We start from the raw sequence: 23,780 nt of genomic DNA, 5'->3' as shown, positions 1-23,780 counted from the left end.
TATAGTCACAGCACATTTCAAGCAAGGTGGCTGTTTAAAGTATAACCTACATGATTCCTGGTGATTTGCAACTACAGGCAGAGAAGCACATGCCAGCTGAAATTTAGGATGTACTGGCTCAGGCCACAGGTCCCTCTCTGCCCTGGCTAAACCATACAGAACCATACAGCCACATTTGAGTGTTCGGCAGAGATCAGAACAGAGGAACAAACACAAAAGTGAGATGTGTGTGTTTACCATACCTGCAATCAGGCAGAGCCCCAGCTCCCATTAGGCCTGTAATGAAAATGCAAGGTGGGAAAAAAAGTTTGTTTAGATTATCTCCTGTCATGGCTGCATTTTCACCAGGGATGGGAGTTTTCTATGCTTTCAAAAACACCACGGCCACCATACAAAGAAAGATCAGAAAGATCAAGTCAAACAAATTCTTTCATTTACGGGATTGAAGTGTTTATGCATCATAGAGATGCACCTAGAAGTTACTGGGCAGGGAACAGATGATCTTTGAACACGATTGCTAGTTTGAGTAACGTTTCTCCAAGTTTTAGCATAGACTGCCACTACTACCTTGAGCTTAAGCTCAATGCTGGGTTACGTTAATTCAAACAAAAAATTCAGAAAGCCAAAGATGGCAGTTTTTTGGAAGCAGATGGGATAGAGCAGGAATAGCCAGTCTTGTTTTTGATCTAAACTATTTGTAAAGTCTGAGTTTTAAAAATACCTATCAGTTTTTAAACAAATATGAAACCCGCACTGGCTGTGCCAACTCCCATGACTGAGTATTTCCTTGATCATTTCCATAAATGGAACCACATTTGTTTTTATCAGCACAACATTATCACCCTGCAAACTGCACTATATGAACAGTTTCATAGTGAGATCAAACAGAAAGTGGTGGCCCCTTCCATCCACACGTGTATTCTCAGGAAGTGAATGAGCAGGTTTGATGCAGTTTTGTTCCTGGACCTCAGGGGGAAAAAAAAAAAAGCTAAACCAAAATCAGCTGCATCAGCTCCTTTGCTCATATGTAAATCACAAACTCAAAAAAAGAGTTTAACTTAAATGCATAGAAGAGAAGGCAGATTGTGAAAAATTCAGTTGGCACTGGGCAAACGCGGCGGACAACCTCACCCCCTTTCTGCACGTACCGCTGCCAAAGCTCTGGCTTCTCCTTAGCTGTGATCACAGCTTTTCCATTGCAAATTTGGGTACATCAAGAAGAGGATATGATGGCCTCAGATAAAAGGAATACAAACAGAAGGGGCTCTTGCAGTGGTTGTGTTATTCATTTGTATATTTAATGAAAAACTCCATTTGTTTAGTCATAGCTGCTGACGAATGACAGATCGTCACAAAACTCAAGAACCACCACCCAGATCACCAGAGTCTCCTCCAGAGGTTCTCCTAGCAGGACGTTGATTTGCAAGAAACACCGGTTAAGTCTGCACAAACATCAAATTTTTGTGTAGCAAAGAACTGCTATTTCAGACTTTTTAGATGACCTACTTTAAGCTATTTTTCCAATATTAAGGTTTAAATTGTTACTTGGTAAAAAACAACAAACAAAAACAAGCAAGAAATTATAGGGCAACAGATCCAAGGTGTGTTTTTCTGTTTAAATTAATGACAGGTACGTGGAAAGAAAATTATTATATTACATTTCAGCCCACTGCAAAGAGTAAAAATATCAAAGGTCCCAAAAATTCAGTGTGAATAGGATATATTACTAAAACTATCACCGCTATCTTCACAGGCTAAGAGACACTGTATCTAGCAAAATTACCACCCAATTATTAAAGAAACAGCAGTATTACTAAGAACAGCTCACTAAATATACAGAACTACATTATCTAGGTATAGTTTATTGCAAAACCAGGAAAGAGACAGCAAACTAGAGGTCTGAGTCTTTCATTTCAGATTTGTTATCACTCGTTCAAAGTTTCAGTCACTCGCACATGCACGCAGCCTGTACAGAGAAAGCTGCTAACACATTTTAGTTCCCATAGTCTCACAAGAAACCTTAAAACATTTCAGTAAAAAGTTAAAATGAGGTCTTTTACCACAAGAACTATAAAATCCCCCTCCCCCCCACTACAGTTGAATTCGAAGGTTTGGATTCTAAAAAAGATACGTAAAAAGGAAGAGTCATTTCAGTAGCACAAAGACTACCTTAAATATAACAGAATAAGTCTAAGGAGAGTTAATGAGACTGAAAAAAAAAAAAAAATGAAATGAAGACCTGCATCATACACAGTGTTTTAATTAACACTGTTGATAGAGCTCTAAGCTTCTAGATGTAACAGAACAATTGTTTGTTTCTGGATTATTTTTTAATTCTAACATTACATAAAAAACAGTGGTAGCAATTCTTCTGAGCTGCTAGTTTCATGAGAAAGTCCCTTTCAAAATTTCAATAAATACAATGACATGTAAAGTTAGTTGAGGTTGTCATGCAAGACAAATTACATAACCAAGACCAACTCAATCTTTATAATAAAGGCAACTTGCATTCAAAAATGAACTTTACCCTTGCAATTTTATTCAAAGGGTAAACATGAATTAACCCAGCTGTTTACCTGAATTACAAAAGTAACATGATTCAATATGAAAATAAGAAACTGTCTACAAATCTCTGACAGTAATAAATTGCAATATACAATGCATACAGGAGTTATACAGAGCAACAAACTCTTGTACAAAACAAAAATACTTTAATACCTTTAAAATCCAATTTTTTTAAAATCATTCATGAAAAAGATTTGAGTCAGAATTCACACCTCAATTAGTCAAGCTTCAGGTAGCTACATTACAGCTATTAATATACAAAGAGATAAATCTCTTCACCAGTCATTAAAACTGTCTCTTCGTTACAGTTGCACAGCTTTTGTCTGACGTTTCCAGATCCAAAGTTTTCTTCAAATCACGAGAACTGAATTTGTTGAACACCAGAGATCTAGAGAAAGAAAATGCAAGCTTACATTCAGGTTAACCTTTTCTGAAGTTGCATCAGTTAGCAGCCTTGCAATGTCACTGTATCTGAATGGCACAACAGCCAAAGAACTAAATATAATCAATATTCTTATCTTTCAGAAAAGGGCTGCTGAAACATGGTTTGAATTTTAGTAGCAAAAGGGAGAGTGGATGATAGGATACAGTACCTGTTGATAAGACGTTGTATAAACCATAACATTTTGCTGTTGGCCATCTGTAGTTATTAAGCCTGCTGGCAACTGGTTAGCTAAAAGAAAAAGCATTTTAAGAAAGTTAGACAAGAACTGCAGGATACATGGAGCCTTGTTTGAAGTGTTTATCACCATTAAATAACATCTGGTTCTCCCAAGGACGATGGAACAGTTCCTCTCACGACAGCTGTAGTCCAAACTGCTACAGTCACATTTGTTACTAAACGTTCCATGTAAAGTTTATTCCCATTAGCACTTAAGAAAAATTCAACTTTATTTTGCAGCAAATAATCTAAAAGAAAGATTGCAACTTGTTTTTCATTGCAGATTTTGGAGGTGGAACATGCACAGCATTACAATGGGGGCTAGAGCGGAGTTTGCTTTCTCAGTGTTCCAGCACTTTACTGTACTGACTGCAGGAATTTTTTTAATCTCCAATATCCTGAGAAACCTGGAGAATTCTGAGTTCATGTACATGTATGCTTAAGTACTAACCTTACGCCTAAACAAAATGAGGAACTCGGTGCAGAAGTTACATTTCTCTGTAAAAGAGGATACGTCAGGGACTGATGGGGAAGCAGCATGAAAGGTGGCAGAGATGAACATAGGTGGGCAATGACAAAAAAAAGAAAGGTTGGGGGGGGGGGGGGGAAAAATCACACAACACTGCCAGAGGCAAAGGTGCTGATAGGAAGCCAAAGACCTGACATTAGCCTGGATGACTTCAGCATGCCCTTCAGGGTACTGCGCAAGGGCTCAGAATTTCATACAAGGCAGAAGAGGTCAATAAATGGAGTAAAAAGTACATCTGACATTTCAGAGACAAAACACAGGGAGTGATATTCTAAGATTAAACCCCTACAGTCGCACATACATTGAGCTCTGTGGCATTTAGAGTAATTGTTACAGCTGTTGCTTGGGAGCAAAGCAGCAAAACTCTTAAGTCGTAAATTAAGCTGTTGCAGCATAACATTTGCCACCGGGGGACAAACAGTGGGATTTTTTAAAGTATGGCAGATACTATGTATGAATAAGAGGCAAAACCCAGAAAAATCTCAAAACATAGTAAAATCCTAACAGCTTCAATCTGAAAGCTGATGTTCACTTTTTCTTGCCTTCTTTGTGTTAACTTTCAACAAATATAAGCTGCATGTCAAGAGATACATTAAGACCATGGTCATAAATGGCTCTGACAGTTCTAAAATTTTACTGCCCCTCAGTGTGAGCGTCCCATGTCCAGTATGGCTCAAAACCAGGCCGCTGACCTAGCTGTGGAGGGATGAAGAGCTAAGGGCTATGCTACCATAGCGCAGCTATTACACTACTACTGCAACGAGACTGCTGTCCTGAGTGGATCTACAACTGCGCCTATGGAGAGAAACACCTGCAGCACATGGCACAACACAAGTTATTTCACAGAAACTTTTCTTTTTTCCCTTCCCTTTGGCTACTGCAACATCTGTGTGCCCTGCCCGGTCTTAATACTCTCTTCCAAAGTTGCTCTTTTCAAAGCACAGCAAAGCAGGCTTGTTTCACAGAACATGCTGAGGCTCCGAGGCCTGGGAAATTTGAAAAAAGTGAGTAGGAGCAGATCTTCAGCCTTTGGCCACTTAACGTGGAGCATATCAAATTTGGGAAGTGGACAGAGGAGTCACAGACGGGAGGGGATTCCTTTCTTCTGGTTTCCAGTGGGTATTGTACTCGGGCTAAATGAAGCACGAGCTTCCCAGAAGCAGAGAAACTTGTAGGGGATTTGTCTCTTTGCCCATTTGAAACAAGACACGGGACAAAGACACAGGCAAAAGTTTCCAACTATTTTTCCCCCTCAACTCTTGAGCTGCACTTTAAAAGCCTGAACAGTAGATCAGAATATGCACAAAACAAAGCTTTTAGAACAATATCTATATATTGATACGACAACCTTCCAGGCTGGCCAAACTTCCAATAGCTCCAGTTCAGAAACCATTAGTTATATACCCAAGGTAAATAAACTGGGCTTATAGTTGTGTTAGTGCCCTACTACTTCTGAAGTAGTAAAGCTACTAGATATAAATTGAGTACTGATAGAAGTTTACTAGTTATATTTCCTAATCTTCAATTTTAAAATTAGAAGAAAATGTAATACTAAAAAAAAAAAATAAAGCTTTCTACAAGCCCCTGCAATATCTGGGTTTGGATTCTTAATTTCCAGCAGGTTTTCTGAGCTTATCTTCCAGACTAGCAAAGACTCTAAGAGTTTGTATTATATTTTGTACAGCCAAAGTCATCAATATGGGGAGCAAAGTGTGTTTCAGGACCTGAACAGGTTGTTTCAGCCCTCAGGTTTCAAATTTTTGCTAGTTCAGTAGTTTGCCAATCATTTTAAACAGAAGATTTATTGGATACTTGGGGGTGGGGGGAAAAAAAATCTCATCGATGGATATGACAATAGCTACATCTCCTAACTCTTCTTGTACCAGCTTCAAGATTACCAGTCCTTAGCATTTACACATAATGGATTTTTAAGAATCCGGCATCAACAAAATCAAAGCCATACCAAAGACTCCACAAAGATCAGGCCTTCTTTCGTAGTTTAAAAAAAAAAAAAACAAAAAAAAAAAAAACAAAAAAAAAACACCAAAAAAACACCAAAAACCCCTATATTGAAGTTTCAAGTCATCAAGTTGAGTTTTACATTTTTCCTGATAATCTTGCAAGAGCAAATGTGTAGCCACTAAAAAAAAATAAAAGTTGCACCTTTCATCAAAACCTGTGTTTAAGTCTAGAGAAAAATACTAGCACTAATTTATGCATTTAAAAACCTGCCACAGTTGACATTAACTATTACTAGAATCTACCACCAATGTCAGCATTTATGACTATGCTAGTTCATTCTGACTACAAATTGTACTGACTGTGGAGGGTTTAATGAGAGCACAGATTATCCTCTAGACATCTCAAATGCAAGTCTCATTGGATCATGCGTGTCACCCAGATGGTCAGTCTAGGATGTGTTCCTCAGATAAGAATTTTGATGTCTAGAGGAAGTGCTATTTCTAGAAGAGCCATAATAATAATAAAATCATTTGAAAAACAGTACTTACTAAATGCTTCCTCTGTGAGCTCCTCACTTAGACCATCTCCAGTTGTAACTGTTCCTCCAATTCCTTTCTCTCCTTTCATTGCCTGGAAAAATAAAATTAGTGTCTGTATTAGACTACAGTCACTTGAAATGGTTTTGGGAAACCTCTAGCGAATGTTCAGAACTTGTAGAAGAGCCACTGTGCAGCAGTAGAAATTTTAAATCAGATTTGTTAAAAAAAGTTAACGATGTGCACAGTATAAAATGGTGTTTTTAATCTTAGCCATATTCCTAGAAACAAAAACTCTGCAAACTAAGATTGTGTAGTTCTAGGAAAGGCTTTCAAGTTCTGCAGAAAGTCAGAGATCTGTAGTAACCCAGAAGGAACAGTTAGACTGTTTACAAGAAATTACAGAATCTCAGAACGCCTGATAATGTGCGACATTTGCTTATGAACCATATGCAAGTGCCATCATCATACAAATAAGAGTTGACATTTAAAACCAAGATATTGGATTTCTTTCCCTGCAGCAACCGCTACAGCCAGAAAGAATATCAGCAGAGAAAGCCAAGGCTCCCAGTCATCTCGGCAGTTTTATAGCTACAAAGCTTTATGATCTATGCTTTTAAATAAGAACACCTAGGAAAGTACTACAGCTATGAAGAGTGTACTCTGCAACTGTTTGAGAATACATACATAAACTACAGAATGAAAATGTTTTACTACACACAGTACCCTGTAGACAGAGCTAGCTGAAATGGAGGTTTAAAACTGATGGGCAAAACCATCCAAACCAAATACTAAAAAAACCAGCCCCACTACTCTGCTACCACAACATACACATCTGCAAAACAATTTACATTTCAGAATGAAAGTAAAATAGACCCACTTTAGACTTTTCCAGAGAGGTTAGGCAGCACTTGCAATTTTAATTAAAGCACACACAGCACTTGTACAACATACACAACTGCTAGACAGAAGTGGAAAAAGACAGTACACTGCAGTGATTCAAACTTTTTAGCTTGCATCTCCTTTCATTCAGTTAAACACCCTCTAATGCTGCATTACAGCAAATGACCTTTTGGGGAAAGGAAGCTTCACGTGCTATCAAGCAAGCTACATATCACTACCAAGTCTGACCCCATTAATTGAAAATGATGGTTTACAGAACAAAGAGAGTCCAAAGAACACCTCTTTCTAAAGCAGTGTAAATTTAGAAATCCCAGCTTCACTCATGCCAATAAAACCATACAACCATGCTGACAAAATGATCCACATTAAAAACATAGTATTTGTTTGGGGTTCTTTTTGCAGGATTGTATTAATCCTGAACAATTTCTCCATTCAGTTGTGAGAAACAGAGGTCACTGGATAGAAATGCCTTTGATTTCCTCGGTCAAATCTGGTATTCTGTGGTAACAGAATACCCAGGTAAAGAGGAAAGAACACAATTCTCTTCAGTCTCTAGACAAGAGGAGAAAAAAAAATAGAACAAAAAGCCCCCAAACAGAAACAAGTTCTATTTCAAAAAGTTTAGATTGCTGTAAAAAATAAGTCACTTTCTGACAGAGCAGAAGTAAAGAAAATTGCTTGTATCACATGCCTACCTTGTACTAGATATTGAAAGCAAACTAACAGGCTAAAACCCAGATTAATAAAACATTATAGCAGACAGTGTCTTATGTCTGAATAAGAGCTTTTTCCCTTGCAGATCTGAAGCCCAGTCCAATAGTAGGCATTACACTAGATTCTCAGAGGATGCAGTTTAGGGTATTTTTATTAATTGTACTCAAAGATCAAATTACGTATTCTTAATAAGCACCTTTAAAGAACAGAGTGATTTACTACAAGCAACATATTAGAAGAGTTATTCAGTTGAAAGTTTTCACTACTTTGAAATAGCAAGTCTAATCAAAATGCTTACTTATTCCTTTTTCTCTAGATATTCTCTGGAATGCTTTTAAAAATTACATCAGTCCTTAATAATAGTTGTGAGATACTGTGCAAGTTAGCCATTATTCAGTTAAAATGACAGGGAGCTAAGAATAAACACAAACAGGTTAAATCAATGAGGAAATACACTTTACCAACCTCTCTGAATTTTTGGAGGTACAACTTCAAAGGTTCAACATAGCTATCAAATCCCAGGGTAGACATGGCAAAGAGAATATCCTCTCCATTGATCGTTTTTCTTTTCTCTTGGTGACACCTCTCACTTGCTTCTGACGTTATAAAGCTGATGAATTCACTTACACACTCTTGTACGCACTCCTTTGCATCCTTAGCAATCTGATAAGGAAAAAGCATCACCAAAAGATAAATCAAGATCATCCTCAGAAGCAAAGCGACTGACACTCAGAGACCTCACCTGGAGTACAAATCAACTAACAGCTCCTGGAATTTAGTCTTATTTGCACGTCGTCAACTCTCCTGGTCCTTAGGTGAATTGCCTTAGGTTCTACTGCACCTACATATTCCTGAAATACCACCTTAAAGTATGCCAGCAGGGACCAACACAGATCCTCCACCTTCAGCCCCAGAAAAATACACTAGACAATAAAGGGAACACCCCAAAACCTGATACTACCACCTATTTAGGCAATACCTGTATGTGAGGGAACCACTGGATGTCATCACTGCTCTATGTAAGCACAGCTGCAATGTAATTCTAACAGTTTTACTATTCAGTGATTTTAAATTTTATTATTTCAGGCAGCACAGCTAACTGCTAGGATCTCCTGAACTCCTAAATGCATTCTGCACAAGCTTGTATGTATAGATGCAGCACAGTACTGTGCCTGGATTTGCTTACCTACATCTTCTCTTTAATCCTGTTCATTGCAATGTCATAGTCCACTTTCATTTTCCACTTCATACAACCACTGCAGTACATTCCTCCAGATCGGGCAATGACAGGTATTTTTATTCTGACTGGATTTCAGGGACTAAAACATATGCCTAGCAGCAAGCCTCTCTAACACTTTAACATTCTGGTAACAATTTTCTAAATGAGAATTCAAATGAACGAACATATACCCCAGGCAACAATAAATAAGTAAATTTGATTATGGTTTTCCATTGGATAAAAGTAATTTACCTGACTTACAACAACAGCAAGTGTTGCTCATGATTATTTGGAGAGTTAACAGGAGCCAACTGAAGGATTAAAATGATTAAGATTCATATTCTTGAAATGAGAAGAACACTTTTCTTTTGGTAATACAAAAGGGCAGAAACAGTATCTTCACTAGTTCCTCTGATATTTTCAGACACATAGGGCCAGATTTTCAGAAGTACTCATCAGCCAACAGCTTCCCTTGCAGTTTTTCACAAAAACCTCCCTGATTTTTCAAGATAGCTTGGCATCCCATATGCTAAGTTCTTGAGAAAAATCTCATCTTAATTGCTAAGAATTTATGACAATATGGACTAGTGAAGAGATTTTTGCAGCAAAGATAAATGTAACACCCAGAAAACCCTGAACGCTATCAAAGTACAAGCAGATGCAAGTAAGTTATCTCTTGCTTCTATTTAGAGGAATCTATAAAAAAAATCAGCTTTAGCTAGAAGAAAAGTTACTGAGGCAAGAAGTAGTATTGGAATACAATAGAGAAACAGCAAGTAGTATCTGAATACTACACAACATTTTGATCTTAGCAATAGCCCTGCAAAGGTTTAAGATAACAGGTAGAACGTTCAAACGCTTATACAGTTATCAGGTCAACAGAATTGATTAAAAAGTCTATTCTTAGAAGTAGGAAGTTAAAGTCGTCCTTCAGTCCTTACTGACTACATTGTGCAGAGCAGGTGTCTTAAGTCATTTTGGCATTTGGATATGCAAAGACTGGCAATGTAAAACTAACCGCTCCCCTTCCTTGAGGCTGAGGAATTGATTTTTATTTCATCCAAAATGATTCACTTATTCCAACTTTTAAACACTTCAGCAAAAGTAGAAGATTAAATTCCACAGCAGAGAATTGCATAGGAAATATTCTTACTGATACGGGATTGCCACCAAGTCTGACTTGTTATGACAACTTCAGCGAACACATCTTCAAAAAAGAATGCTCCTGAAAGCCCTATGAAAAGCACTGCTGTGGATACTATGATTATGGAAGTTACTAAAAGCTTTCAGAAACCTAACAAAAAGGGACTTGATCTCAAGCACCTTCTGCTTAGATTTTTTTTTTATTGGAAAGGCTTTCCTCCAATAAATCAAGATCATTTGGAAAAAGGTATTGTTCTACTAGCTCAAATTCACTCAGAGGTATGAACGAAACTCATTAATATACTTTATCAGATAAGGATATTACCTTTCCTGTCTGGGGTATGGCATTTTTCATTATCCTCGCCACATTTGCAATTGGAAGATATATATCTTGTTCTCTAAAACTCTCTTTTGAGCCATTTGTATCTTCATGATCATTCATGCTGTCTTCTGTGTCTAATGAAATAAAGGAAAGTTAGTAGAAATTGTATTTGATAGACAATTGGCCACAATTAAGTCAAGTTTAAAATCTTACACTGAAGGATAAAGAACTTCTGAAAGCCCAAAATATTAACATTGTAGAAATTAAAGAAAAAACAAAAACCAAAAAAAACAAAAAAAAAACAGATATAACACTGAGGTACCTATGATGGTGTTCTATATCATCTTTATCATATTATGTACATAAATGAATGTAGCTGCTGACTGGATTTATAAATGCTATTATAAACATTTCTCTTCCAACACCACAAAGCATTATTAATGTCATGTCAAAATAAAACTTCTTTCCTAGAACATCAAAAACAATTTTTTTGCAAGGATTCAATGTCCACATTGAAAAACCCAAAGCCTATCTTCAAACTGCATGAAAAATGTTTTATATGGTGAGGAAATATGAACACAAACAATTGCAAATTCCTGGCTTTACAGAAGACAGCAAAGAAGTATACAAGAAGTGGAAGGAAATACATACATAGAGAGAAATAATAGTATTTATGTTTCTTACCATCATGAGGCTGTATCACATAGTGACTGCTGCCAATATAATCTCCAGCAATTCCTAACTGAGAAGCATCTGTTGTAGAGCTATCACCATCCATCTATAACCAGAAGAAGCAAACCTTTCAGATACCTGTTCTTTTTATGCCGTAAGTGCATCCATTACTGAAAAACAGCACTTTAATTAACTTTGAAATATGAGACCGATTTATACAAAGTATAAGCAAATGTCTTGCCATTTGAGAACAGTATATTCTCTTTCACATTTACTGAACTTCAATTGTTTTGACTTCAATCAGTCCTTCAGATTTAACATACTAAAGAACAATTCTTGCAGTGTACTACTATCATAAGAAAAAAAAAAGCTAAATTAAAGGAACAATCATCATCTAATGGAAGAATAGTTTACTGTATTTCATTAACACAAAGGTTAACACTTCCATAAAATTTCTTTATGGAACAATCTAGAGCCCATTCCTAGATTACACATCAGGGTCAAATATTTCAGCTTTATGATTAAAAAGCAAAATCATGGGCAGTCACAAACTAACCCACCCCCGCCCCCCATCTTGGAAAGTAACTTGCAACAATTGGATTTTCATTCTTTTTTTCCAGTAGAAATTTCTAAGGTCACCCTAGACTACTCTTACATGACTATGAATTGCTTTTGACATTACTCTGTGAGCCTAGGACCAAACCCCAACTAAACTTCATCTGTGAATCAGAGCTCAGCTGAGTCTTCAAAATGTAGTCTGGGGAAAACTACCCATTAGTTGCTTTTGACAGTGAAACTATTTTGTGGCGCTCCCCCAAAATTCACCTGGAGGCACAGGCCATGCACAGAAATGTTTGATTCACGCAGCACACACACACATATACATATATATATATACACATACACACAGCAACCTTATGTCATTCCCATGACAGCCTGATCAGAACAGGTCAAAGCATTCGTTTTTCTGAACATCCCTCTAAACTTAATCCCAGCCCAAAGCTCGCCAAACGCCTTACCTACAGTTATTATACAAAGTGCACCCTTCACTTGCCATCACCCTCCACCCAAACCGCTTTTGTCAGATCAGCTGACGAAACTTTTCCTAGCCAAACCTCAGGACCAGCTCTGCATCCTCATCCTCCTTGAGGCATCAGCCACTCCTAGGTGTCTTTAAAGTCGTGTTTTCCTTTGCCTTCCACACTTCCATCCTGCCTTGTTTCTCCTACCACTTCCTCAGGCATCCTTCATTGCTCCTCTTGCAATACGCGGCAGCTCAAGAGAAGTCCTCTCCTTGTAGCTTTAATGACTGGTTCACAGTTTAATAGGTAATTTAAGTATAGTAGAAAGACGGAGGCCAGAAGAGCCAGCGTTTCCCCCCGGCTGCAGACCCCATTCGAGGAGATCCTGGTGACCTCCCAGCAGGCATCACTTTTTGGCCTCAGGAGCCCCGAGAGAGGCCTGCATATCCTATCCTCCCCCATTCAAAGGGGGCATAATTACCAACATTTTTGGCAGTCATTCATCAGTAAGTCTCAGTGATCTTATTTACTTCATAAATAAATAAGACCACAGGTCGTAGGTTTTTCACAGTACTGCACTAAACTACAGCCATGACCCAGAGGCTCTTCCGCAGCCTGCCCTTTTACAGTTTGAAAACTCTGAGCACAATATGCCTCCTCTTTCTGTGGAGGCCAAAAAGGTGCAGGTATCTCCTATTTCCCTTAAAAGTTTGCACCCGTTTAGTAAGGACTTCCCACAAGCAAACAGCAGTCTAACAGACCACTGCCTTTTACATCCACATTTTGTCACTGTATACATACACATGCATTTTTGCAAGAGCAAACACTTCAGCCCATGTTAGCCGTTACCATATTACATTTGGCCTTTTTACAGGAATAATGAATTCTTATAATCACTGTAATCAGCTGCACAGGAGAAACCTAAGACCTATACAAAATCACGGCAGACAACAGCTCCACTTTGAGAAGGGTTATTTTAGTAGTGCCAAATATAAATTTGGATTTGACTCTGCAATTTTTTTAAACTTTTGAACAATCTTGGCATTTTTCCAGTTGCAGATGCCTTGAAAATTAGTATATTAAAAAACAAAACTTTGTAGAACATTTAACTCCCATGTGTCACAACTATCAGTTTCCTTATTTAAGCATAAGGTTGTATTTTTGCAGTTATATACTTTAATAATGCTACTTTTGGAGAACGGAAATAATGCAGAAACTATGGTGACAGGGGCTCCCAGCACACACAGAACTCTTTCAATGTTGGCTCCAGTATCCAAAGATCTTTTTGAACCCATTTACACACAGCATCAGATTCACCTTTATTTCAACTTTTCCTGGCTACGTTTAACATCAAACAATTCTGTTAACCTTCTGTTATTTACCTGTTTGCTGGAAAATTAGTTCTTCTCTTCCATTCTGCACTTCACTTAGTTCTACCTTCTCCTGACCTGCACTTCCCATCCCTCCCTCCTCCTCCTCCAGCAGTTGTTTCCGACCAGAGTGGCTGGCCTTACTGTCAAAATACAGTGAGATGTATATACAGTGAGATGTAAAACCTGATTAAATCTGACCTACCCCAGCTGTCTAGATACCTCAGGTGTCTTTGCAGGAGGCAGCAGTAACAACTCATGCCCCAAAAGGTAGAGGTGAACAAGAAAGAGTAGAGATACTCTGACAATCATTGCTAGTTTTGTCAAGCCAGTCTGGCCTTACGGATTTGGGGGGAAGTTTTCTTGGTTTGCCTTTTTTCTTAACTATAGCATGGTCATTCCCAATGAGACTTCACTTGTTTCCAGGAGCAGGCAGAAGAGAGAGGCAATCTTGTCTTATTTTTATACCTACCCTGAAACACAAGTAATTTAACCTCTCTCTAACTTGACCTTTGTCTGTGGCCAGAAGTACTAGGTTTTGCTTGCAAACCTTTAAGCAACATCCAGGACTACACTTGGCTACAGACGCACCAGTAACCCGAGTGCTGTTCACATTCAGGACAGTATTACAACAGCTGGATGTAGCCTCAGGAGCTGTTCAAGAGAAAAACCTCTTCTACCTCCTCTTCACTGTACAGAGTATTACACACATGCACACATTGCTTCTTTTAAAGCACTTCTGATCCTTTTTCAGAGGCTTTTGTAAAATGGTTTCACTTCTTACATAGCAGCTCTATCCAAAGGAAGGATAACATTTTAAGCATTTGCTTCCCATGTGCCAACCTTCATGCCAGTTGGCTTTGTCTGCATTTTGCAAACTCCTTGTTGGAGATTTAACTTTGCTTTTCTATTTTCCAAAGGATCTGCAGTCTGCTTACTCAGCTTGCTGTAACGATAAGTATCATGGCAGCACTGCAAGAGTATCACAATCTTGTGCATCAAGAACATCAGAATTACTAGACATCAGTATTACCACAGTTTAAGACATCGGGTTTTGTCTTCTCCTCCACATTACTCAGTTCCATCGGCCTCTGCTTGCCTCGAAGTTAGAAGGACGGCAGCTCCATCACCTCTCTCTGCTCCAGCAGGAGGGACAGTGAGGACTGTAGTATCCTGGCCTAGCCTTGGCCAGTGATAACTCTCCTCCCGGTGGAGCCAGCTGTGGGGGGAATGGAAGGAAGTTGTTCTACGGGGGTAGGAAATCTCAGCACAGGCTCCACAGTGGAACGAAACTCCTCAAGGACATTTCCTAGTCTTACCATGCATAGGACTGTGGGGAGAAACAGCAAAAAAAAAAGGGGGAGAGAACTCTGCCCCTCATCTCCATCCCACCCACTCATCTAAAGGACTTAAACATAATGCAAGGATCATGAAAGGTTCAAGTGACATTGCCCATCACTAAAATAGTCGTTATCACTCTTTTCCTTCCACAATTTTAAGTGATTTTATTCTGCAGCTTGGTAAATTCCAACAGCTACCTCTAAAACTAAGCCAGGATTTCCTTGCGGTCTTGTCCTCAGTTTTGGCTCTCTGATCCATGTGAGAATTAACCTGGCATTAGGGACTCCACAAACTTCAAGTTCACTCAGTCACAGCTCTACTGTAAATGCCTTGAGGTTTTTTTTTTTCTTCACTTTTTTTTTGGTCTTCTATGAAACATATCCTCTGCAGTGTTTCCTTCTTTCAGGATTGCAATATTCTTCAAATTTCTGCAGTGATGTGATAATTCACTTGTTTCTGCTCACCCATCCTGCAGGATTCTCAATCTGAATCTTTATTATCAAGTCCCAGTAATATTAGGAAACAAATAGCCACCTTCTGCTCCATCTGCCTGTTCATTAAGCCCCCTCATCTTCAAAAGACAACTCTTGTTTGAATCTCTTCTAAATGTCTGCTGCATCTCTATAGAATTTTTGGCTTCATTAGACTAACACATCCTCCAGGTACCATCTTTGTTTTTATTCTTCTTTTCTGCATACTCATTTCCATTTCTACCTAAAGTATGTGTTATCTGACAATTAGCGAGACTGTTTGAGTGGAAGCTTATCAACATAATGAATCTAAACCAGCAACTAGATTAACAAAATCTAGTTAAGTTAGAGAAAGGGCTTGCAAAAGAGACAGGTAGATCTGTCTCAGATGGAGACTAGACACCGACAGCGTAACATCAGCTGAAGTTACTTCTGTGGGCATTACTTTAAGAAAGACTTTTTAGCCGCCAGGACGACCTTGAGAGAGTGGATTAGGGACAGTGTAACACACCCTTCTGTCTGCGTAACACCTGAACACTTAGCATAACCAGGTCCTAAGCTGGGATCACAGGATAATTCAGGTGGGAAGGAATCTCCAGAGGTCTGCAGTCCAACTTCCTGCTCCAAGCAGGGTCAGCTCTGGTATCAGACCAGGTCATTCAGGGCTTTATCCAAGCTGGTCTTGGAAACCTCAAAGGATGGAGCCTGCCCAACCTCTCCAGGAGCCTGTTCCCCTGCTTGACTGCCCTCATGAGGGAAAAAAGGAATGGCATTTCTGAACATTACTTCAACATAAGTTTCATGGAAGAATATCAGTCAGATTTATTTTCATTCATTATTTAATTCAAATCTAGATCTACGCATTTGAAAATAGTAGCTTCACTTAATATACCATCTAGTCACCCTACTAATATTTTCTGAGCCCTGCAGATGGCAAACATGACCTTATCTAAAAATGTGGCCACTGCTATCCTAATTATCTCAATGATCAGTTACATGCTCAGAAATTACAGTTTTAATTTCAGATGTTTAAAACTCAAACATAACCACTTAAACTGCCACATATTTAACACTGAATATCAACCCAGCACAAGGTCCATAATACATACAACACAATCCAATGTTGAGAAAACACCACTGCAAATACACTGTTGCTAATTAACCTCCATTTTTTTAAGCCTTCAGTCTCACTGAAGTTATTCTAAAAATGCAGCAGCACAATGTAGCATAGAAACAACATTCAACCTACAGTAACTGAAGTCATTGGAAAACTGGAAAGACAGTCCCTCTAAGACTGACGTTTTTAGTAGCAAAAAGCAACTTGTTTGGATGGAAATGGATGCTAAATTTCGTAAACAAAAATCCTGGAAGATTTAATCCTCAAGGGTTCAGGAGGCTAAGTGTTCTGCTCAGAGTTTACGTGACTTCCCGGAGCCATTACAACTGCACTTTCAAGAAAGAGACAGCTATTTCAAGATCATATATCCTATCTGCATGGGAGTTTCAGCATGCAGATGTTACAAATGTCTTTTAATACAAGACTATCTCCCACATCTGTATGGCTACTGAATCACATGGGGGTAGGGGAAGGGCTTCCAGCACACTGACTTAGTAGCATGTTCTATGCAAATATGAAAAACAAACAAGCAAGGGGAAAAAAAAAACTACCCCCAAAAAATCTATCATGCAAGTCACTACCTTCTTTAGGAAAACACTAAAGCACCTCCATATATGTACACATATTAACTGAACCAAGACTAAGAACTAAGCAAATCAGGAGTGACAACATGTCACTCTGAAGTGACCATGCCATCATCTGATTTTACCAATGATGTTGGAGAGAAAGCAAGAAGCACAGGACACTCATGCAAATATTCAGTGATACATTGCAAAAACCATTTAAATACGAAGCAGCAACACAGAGGCATGGGCTGGTTTTGGGTTTTGTTTTTTTAAACTCTGGTAGAGAAGAACATTACTAGGAAGACTCAAATTAACAGGTCCAGGGAAAGTAACCAGAGTAATACATTAAGAGGGAAACATTTCAGACTAAGGTACTGAAGTAAATTCAATGATAACTGGCAGTGTAAAGCTGTATGCACATTCACTTGCCATCTGGTAGAAATTTTTCTGGGGGTTGCTTAAAAAAATGCTTCCGTCAACTGCCCACAATCGAGACCGTTCCTAGAATACATCTATGCTGAGTTAAGAAAACCTCAGTATGACTAAGATTAAACAGGATGCAAGAGCTACTTAAGAGTTCTCTTTCACAGAAGAGTTATCGTTTAGCTGAGCCACAGATAACTAAGGAAGAATACAAGCCCAGAAGCATTAACACTGAGGAAAGGACTTAAACACAGATCAGCATAAAAGGGCAAAACTAGAGGAAAAGATTTTTGCCTGCAAAATGGGGAAGTTACCTGAAAGTGACTTGCAAGATTGGTCTCTCAAGGGAAACCAAAGACCTCTTCTAACTTAAGCACTTAACACAGTATTTATCCACCTTGTCTCTCCCCCAAAATTGCTACGCGTGGAGAGGGACAGCAGGAAGCAGTGTACAATAAACTGAAGCAGCTGGAACACATTTCTCACAGCTGTCCCTGCCACAGAAACTGGGCAGCAACTAAAGCTTGCAGGTAGTACCCACTTCAGCCATCCTAGATTAATTGGCCACCATACCTTCCTATCAAAGGAAACATACACCTGTAACACAGTGCATAACTTTGAGCTTTCTGCACCCTCACTTGCTGCTTCTACATCAATATAAAGAATGAATTTTTAATTGAAAATGCAATTTTTACTTCCCTTTATTTTCATGGATTGCTGAAGAACCTAATTTCCTACTGAATTCTCACCTGGTAGCAAAGCAGTATTTCCTAGAGCAAGAAACACTGACAGGTAAATGCATTCACAGGATGTAGGAACATCATTCCGGCAGTTCCGCAAAAATTTAAAGTTAAAACCCCTTGGTATGTGCCAAGAACACACAAACAGATGCTGCACAGTCTTTCTCAAGCTTCTCTAATCCTTCATGTTCAGTGGTTTTGCTAACAGCAGAGTAACATTAGCAAAAGCAAACTGATGTTAAAAGCACCTGACAGCTTCCCCAACACTAGTCAGCATCTAGCCTGTAACCAGATTCCAGGACCAGAGAAACAAAACTTTTCCCTCATGAAACCCAAACAGGCCTTCGTCATCCTTCCACCTGCCCTCCCTGTCTGCCACCCCCACCCCATACATTGGTATTTTCAGCAATAATGCCAAAAATTATGTGGCTCATTTCATGAGCCCTAGTGTCACAGGCCACTTCATTTGTACTGAAGTAAGTGCCAACTCCTTACTACGCCTAAATAACCGTTCACAAGCAGGATTAGTTGCAATACAGGTGGATTAACAAGGTATACATTTACCTCAAGTATGAATGGATTAGTATGACAGTGATACAGGGCAAGCTGAAGGAACTGTCTGGGTTTCCATCACTTCTCTTTCTTGGCAGTAAGAGATAAAAGCTGGAAAAAAACTGAGACAAACTAAGGAATCCATGCAGAATAAATGCTTTTGCAGAAGCTGAAACAAAGCAGCAGTGCTGAAGAGACAGCACCAGCAGCTCCTTCCTGCTGCAAGAACACTGACTGCAAGGGCCATATCAGCTCCTACATTAAGTTTTTAATATTGTCCTAGTATCTTCAGTGAAAAACTAAGGTTATCTGTTTATTAAAACAGTAACCCACAAATCCTGGATTTTTTCTTTATAAATTTGCTAATGTTTGCAGATAGCTTACGTCTTCCTTTCATTGTGGTAATACATCGAACATGTCAAGAACAATTTATTCCCCCCAAGCAATAAGGCAAGGCAAGTTCAGGGCAAGCCAGTATTTTCACTCAAAATTAGCAAAATTGCTGACACTTCATTTTGTTCTAACAATACTGTCTATAGACATTGTTTAGTGTGCGTATATATAGGAAAGTTTCTGTGCTTCTATAAGCATTCTGACATTAAAATGTCAATTTTTAAATATCATGATTATGGAAAGCAATATTATGGAATAGTACTGAAAAGAGAAAATCAACCTTTTTCTAAACAAGATTTTGAAGTGAAGTCACATTACAGACTTGCATTTTAAAAACACTAAATGAGGAGCCTTGCGAGCTTTACCTTTTTTAAATCTTGACAAAGCCAGATATGAGACTTCAAAGCAGTTTTATATTTCACATTTCATATCTTCACAGTATCTTGAACAATCTTTATTTCTCAAATTCTGTACACTGCCTACCTTTATGTATTTATTACTATGAATGAGAGGTTGTTAAACTTTGAACTGCTCTAATTGTCAAATATTTAAGTCTAAAGAGCAATATCCAGTATTCTTAACTTCTTTTAAATAGAATTTCATAGCTGTAAATGCTAGCAGCCAAGACCATATATAATCATCTGATCTGTGCAGAGCATAAGCAACTCGGGCAGACTTCACAGATAATGATTCAGGTGAAACCATCTTGAATTTCCCAGAGAATTAGCGATGGAACCTCCTTTATCATTGTAATTGCCAAGCTACAGGCCACATAAGGGGCAAAAAAAATAAAAAGGCAAAATAATCACTAAGCTTATTGTTCAGGAACGCTATGCTAATGATTATGCATAAACACCACTCCTGCAAGCCAATTAAAGCCAGACTGTGAACAGCGCCCAAAGCATCTCCTTCCATTTTGCTTTTTGCTACTGCTTTGCCTGGGTCTTCTCTGAGACAGCAGTAAGATTATTTTTTCTAACTGCCAAAAACTTCCATCCAAATCAAACAAACAAATGAGTTCCTGCCGCCCAATTCCCCCCTCCCCCATAAGCAAGACAGACAAAGGTTAGTTACTACATGTAAGAGAGGGCTGAAATCCAGATTTCCATCTCCCTCCCTCCCACCTAGAAATGCTCAGGTCGTTGTTGAAGACTACCGTGTCCTCCCAAAACCAATCCAGAGCTGCTAAATAATTTTTAACAGGACAGTTATTTACAGCACAAAATCTTTTCCATTAAGCCTCAAATAAAATGGTAAAACTAGAAGTTGACTGATTTTTGTTGTTGTTGCTGTAGTATTATACTTCCAAAAGGATCTATAATGTACAATTCTTTAATCTTGAGTATCTTAAAAGCTGCAGAAGAGTTACTAGAAACCCTTGATTATTTTCCTGTCCAACAGGACTGCCTACAAATACCCTACACAGTATTCTTCCTTTTCAGGATCACTGCCTGCGTGACCTCAGGACGGTGCAGCGGCCGGCACAGCGAAGCAGGAGGCAACTCGGATCGCTTACCGAACGCAGCACAGTTTTACAGATATTAAGAAACGTTAAAGTTCCCAGATCGCTCCTACCTGTCCTTACCATTACTGGTTAACCTGCCCAGGGCGCTCCGCTTTCCCGGCCCAGCAAGCCAACCGATCACACTTCCTGATTTTTGCACCCTTCAGTGATGCAACCCTGCTCAGGTCAGGGGCGCGCAGGCACCCTCCTATTTAACCCAACAACCTCGACACGCGTTTCCACATACGCCGAAGCGCCTTCCTCGCACCTATGGCTAGGCTACTCGGCTGCTATCACGCGCTGAGTTTCTGCGTTTCCAAAACCAAGCAGAACAGCGTTCTCCTCATCATTTGGCAACTTTTATTGTCGACCACCCCGCTCAGCGGGCGCAGCTGCTGCGGGGCCGGGCGCCGCCGCTCCCGGCTGCCCCGGGCACAGGAGGCCGCACACGTGCCGCCCGCCGAGTAGCCGCTTTCCGTCCGGGGGCGCTGCTGGAGACCCCCCCCGCCCCGTCACCGCTGCGCCAAGGGCTGGGCCCGCCGCCGGCAGCGCCCGGGCTCACGGCGCGGCTGCCCGGGGCCGCGACCGCGGCCTCCCCCCGCCCCGAGCGGCTACCGCGAGCAGCGGCGGCGCCCGCGGGCAGGCGGCGGCCATGGGCGTGGTGGCGGGGCCGCGGCCGCCGGCGGCGCGGGGGAGGGCAGGGGGACGCGGCGGGGCCCGGCCGCGGGGGAACAAAGCGGCGAGGCGCCCCCTCCGCCCGCCCCCTTCGGGCCTGGCCGCAAAGCCGCCCCCGGGCAGCCCGAGCGCGGCCGGCGGTGGGCGACGCGGACCCCGCCGAGGCGGCGCCGGCCGCGGGAGGCCGAGCGCCCGCCGCCGGGCACCCGCGCTGCGTCCCCGCCTCCTCCCCCCCGCTAGGCCACAAAATGGAGCCGGAGCGAGGGGACGCGGCGCTTCCCCGCGCCCGGCCCCACCGAGAAAGGGGGCACCGCCACAGGCCGGCTGCCCCGGGCGCCCCGCCAAGCCCCCCCCCGCCGCCGCGCCGCCTCTCCCCCGCGCCGCGCCGCTCCGCCGCCTCCCCGGCCCCGCTGCGCCGGGCGGCCCCCGCTGCCTCCGGCCGCACAAAGAGGCGAGCGGTCGGTGGCGGGGCCCGGGGGCGGCTCGCCCCCACTTCCTGGTCCCCGCGGCGGCGGCGCGGCGGCAGCGCCGGGGCCCGGGGAGGGAGACGGACATTTCATTCGAGCCTGCAGTGGAACCGGTTACCAATCATTGGCCGGAGCCAGGCACAAACCTCCAGTGCGGCCCTGGTTGGCTCCCTCCGCAAATCGGCTGTTTGGTTGGACAGAAAATGGCTGCGAAGGAACCAGTCCCAGCGCGGAGCCTCGCTTCCCGCAGCCGGCCTGCCCTCCCTCCGCGCCGCCTCCCCGCCACGCGCGCCGGCTCTTCCCCTCAGCGCGCCCCCTCCCGCCGCCCCTGCCCTGCCCGCCTCCTTTATGAGGCCGAGGGGGAGCCCGGCAGGGCAGCGCCGCGCCGCGCCGGGCGGGCGGGCGGATGGCGGCCGCGCCGGGGGCGCTGCTCTCGGTATGTTTCATAGTCATTTGGTCAGTGGGGCCAGGTCGGGCAGCCCCCCAGAGCCGCGGTGAAAGATACTACGCGCGGCCGGGGGCCTGCTTTGTCCCCGTCGTCGCCTCGCTTATCTCTGCGGCAAGGAGCCCCTTTCAGGAGGCAGCGCTTTTACAGAGGGCCGGAAAGCTTCCTCTGCACCGTGCCCCTCCTGTATTTAGGGCTGCCCCATGCCAGGATTTAGGCTCATCGGTGGAGATCACATCTCCCAGTGGCTCTGCTCCCATCCTAGGACTCACGCAGACTGACAAAGAGGAGGGGCTCATGGAGGAGGACAGCGGACCCGGGGACATAGGTCCCAACTGACCGTTTGGTGGAACAAAACTTTGGATGAGAGGCTCTGTGGTTCTGTCTGGCCCCTTCCCTCTGCAGACATCTCACCACAAGCCTGAAAAGATTATTTCCCTCTGCTAGCAGAGGGCCTAAGGAGCCCATCTGCCCTCCAATTTCGGGCTTTGTTGTTCTCAAGAAATACGGTCTGTTGGGTGGAGATAGCGCTTGGACTGACTCCTCCACTGAGCTCTATGAGCCTCTCTTTATAAAAATTTATATGAAGTGCTTCGTAGTCCACCAATCCAGCCATTCCCTAAAATCAGAGATGGTGATTTTTCATGTAGGTAAAAGCAAAGACGTTCCACACACCACATGTATTCTGTACCCAATCTGTCTCTTCTTTTAGATCAGCTCAAATTCTGTTTAAACAAAAAGAGGGGAAGAATGTTCTGCAGCAGGTGGAGTTAACTGCAGTAAGATATGAGTTACCTATTTTGTGAGGTCATCATTTTGTGTCTGAAACTTCCAGTAAGAAAATCCAAATCTTAGGTATCTTCTCTTCCACTCAGTAGGTTTTAGCTAAGAAAGTTGTCAAAGGTGAGTAGAACTGCTACAGGTCTTATGACAAACCTCCTTTAAACCAGAAAAGATATATCACTCTGCCCCATGAATCTGCCTCATCTGTGATCTGGACTCTGTCATTTGAAAAAGTATGTATTTGAAATAAGAAATTATATTTTTTGAAGAAACAGCACTGGATGGTAGCAGGGTTTCATCTAGCATTCTCCAGAGTTCTTATTACTGTGAATTTTTGAGTGTAACAGACTGGAAATAGGTCTGTGTATAAACTCCGTTCTGCTTCCTGAGTTTCATTTCATTCTTAAGAGTTATCTTTCTAATGTTTGTTATCTGCTTCTGTAGATTAGAGCATTCATATTTGTATTAGACAATCCTAATTAAAAGATACGCAGAAGATGCTACAGAGACAGGCAATACTACATGAAAAAAAGACTGAATATGGAAATCCAGAAGAAATTATCTACAGATAACTAACCAAGCATAAGACTCACAGTAGGGCAAAATCAGATGGCATGAAATGAAGTTCAGGACATATTTTACTTTTCCAAAGACCTGTAGCTCTTACTTGTGTTGAAAAATTCTTT

General features: G+C 41.4%; 1 protein-coding gene across 8 annotated transcripts; it reads right to left on the bottom strand.

The window, feature by feature from the left end:
- Window positions 1-1,842: 1,842 nt before the first annotated feature.
- Window positions 1,843-22,147, bottom strand: NFYB (nuclear transcription factor Y subunit beta). Of its 8 annotated transcripts, XM_064513563.1 has the most exons (9): window positions 19,586-21,245; window positions 18,840-18,938; window positions 14,652-14,837; window positions 11,239-11,332; window positions 10,558-10,688; window positions 8,336-8,533; window positions 6,266-6,347; window positions 3,159-3,238; window positions 1,843-2,953 (listed from the first exon to the last, which is right to left on the bottom strand). In XM_064513563.1, the coding sequence occupies exons 4-9, from the start codon at window positions 11,330-11,332 to the stop codon at window positions 2,921-2,923; spliced, it is 618 nt and encodes a 205-aa protein (XP_064369633.1). In that variant the 5' UTR covers window positions 14,652-14,837; window positions 18,840-18,938; window positions 19,586-21,245; the 3' UTR covers window positions 1,843-2,920. The 8 variants fall into 8 exon arrangements, with proteins under 8 accessions (XP_064369633.1, XP_025973709.1, XP_064369636.1 ...); XM_026117924.2 differs by lacking the exons at window positions 18,840-18,938; window positions 19,586-21,245 and adding an exon at window positions 22,013-22,147; XM_064513566.1 differs by lacking the exons at window positions 18,840-18,938; window positions 19,586-21,245 and adding an exon at window positions 21,985-22,120.
- Window positions 22,148-23,780: the final 1,633 nt, after the last annotated feature.

The sequence above is a fragment of the Dromaius novaehollandiae genome, chromosome 1, assembly GCF_036370855.1.
Source record: "Dromaius novaehollandiae isolate bDroNov1 chromosome 1, bDroNov1.hap1, whole genome shotgun sequence".
Taxonomy (NCBI): Eukaryota; Metazoa; Chordata; class Aves; order Casuariiformes; family Dromaiidae; genus Dromaius; species Dromaius novaehollandiae.
This window is presented reverse-complemented; position numbering and strand designations above follow the sequence as displayed.

Bases quoted from the DNA above. Each gene is read 5' to 3' on its own strand.
- NFYB (XM_026117924.2), bottom strand. From the start codon at position 11,332: ATGGATGGTGATAGCTCTACAACAGATGCTTCTCAGTTAGGAATTGCT. The intron at 10,689-11,238 runs GTAAGAAACATA...TTATTTCATTAG, and splicing joins TGTGATACAGCCTCATGATG to ACACAGAAGACAGCATGAAT. The intron at 8,534-10,557 runs GTAATATCCTTA...TTTCCTTATCAG, and splicing joins CCATACCCCAGACAGGAAAG to ATTGCTAAGGATGCAAAGGA.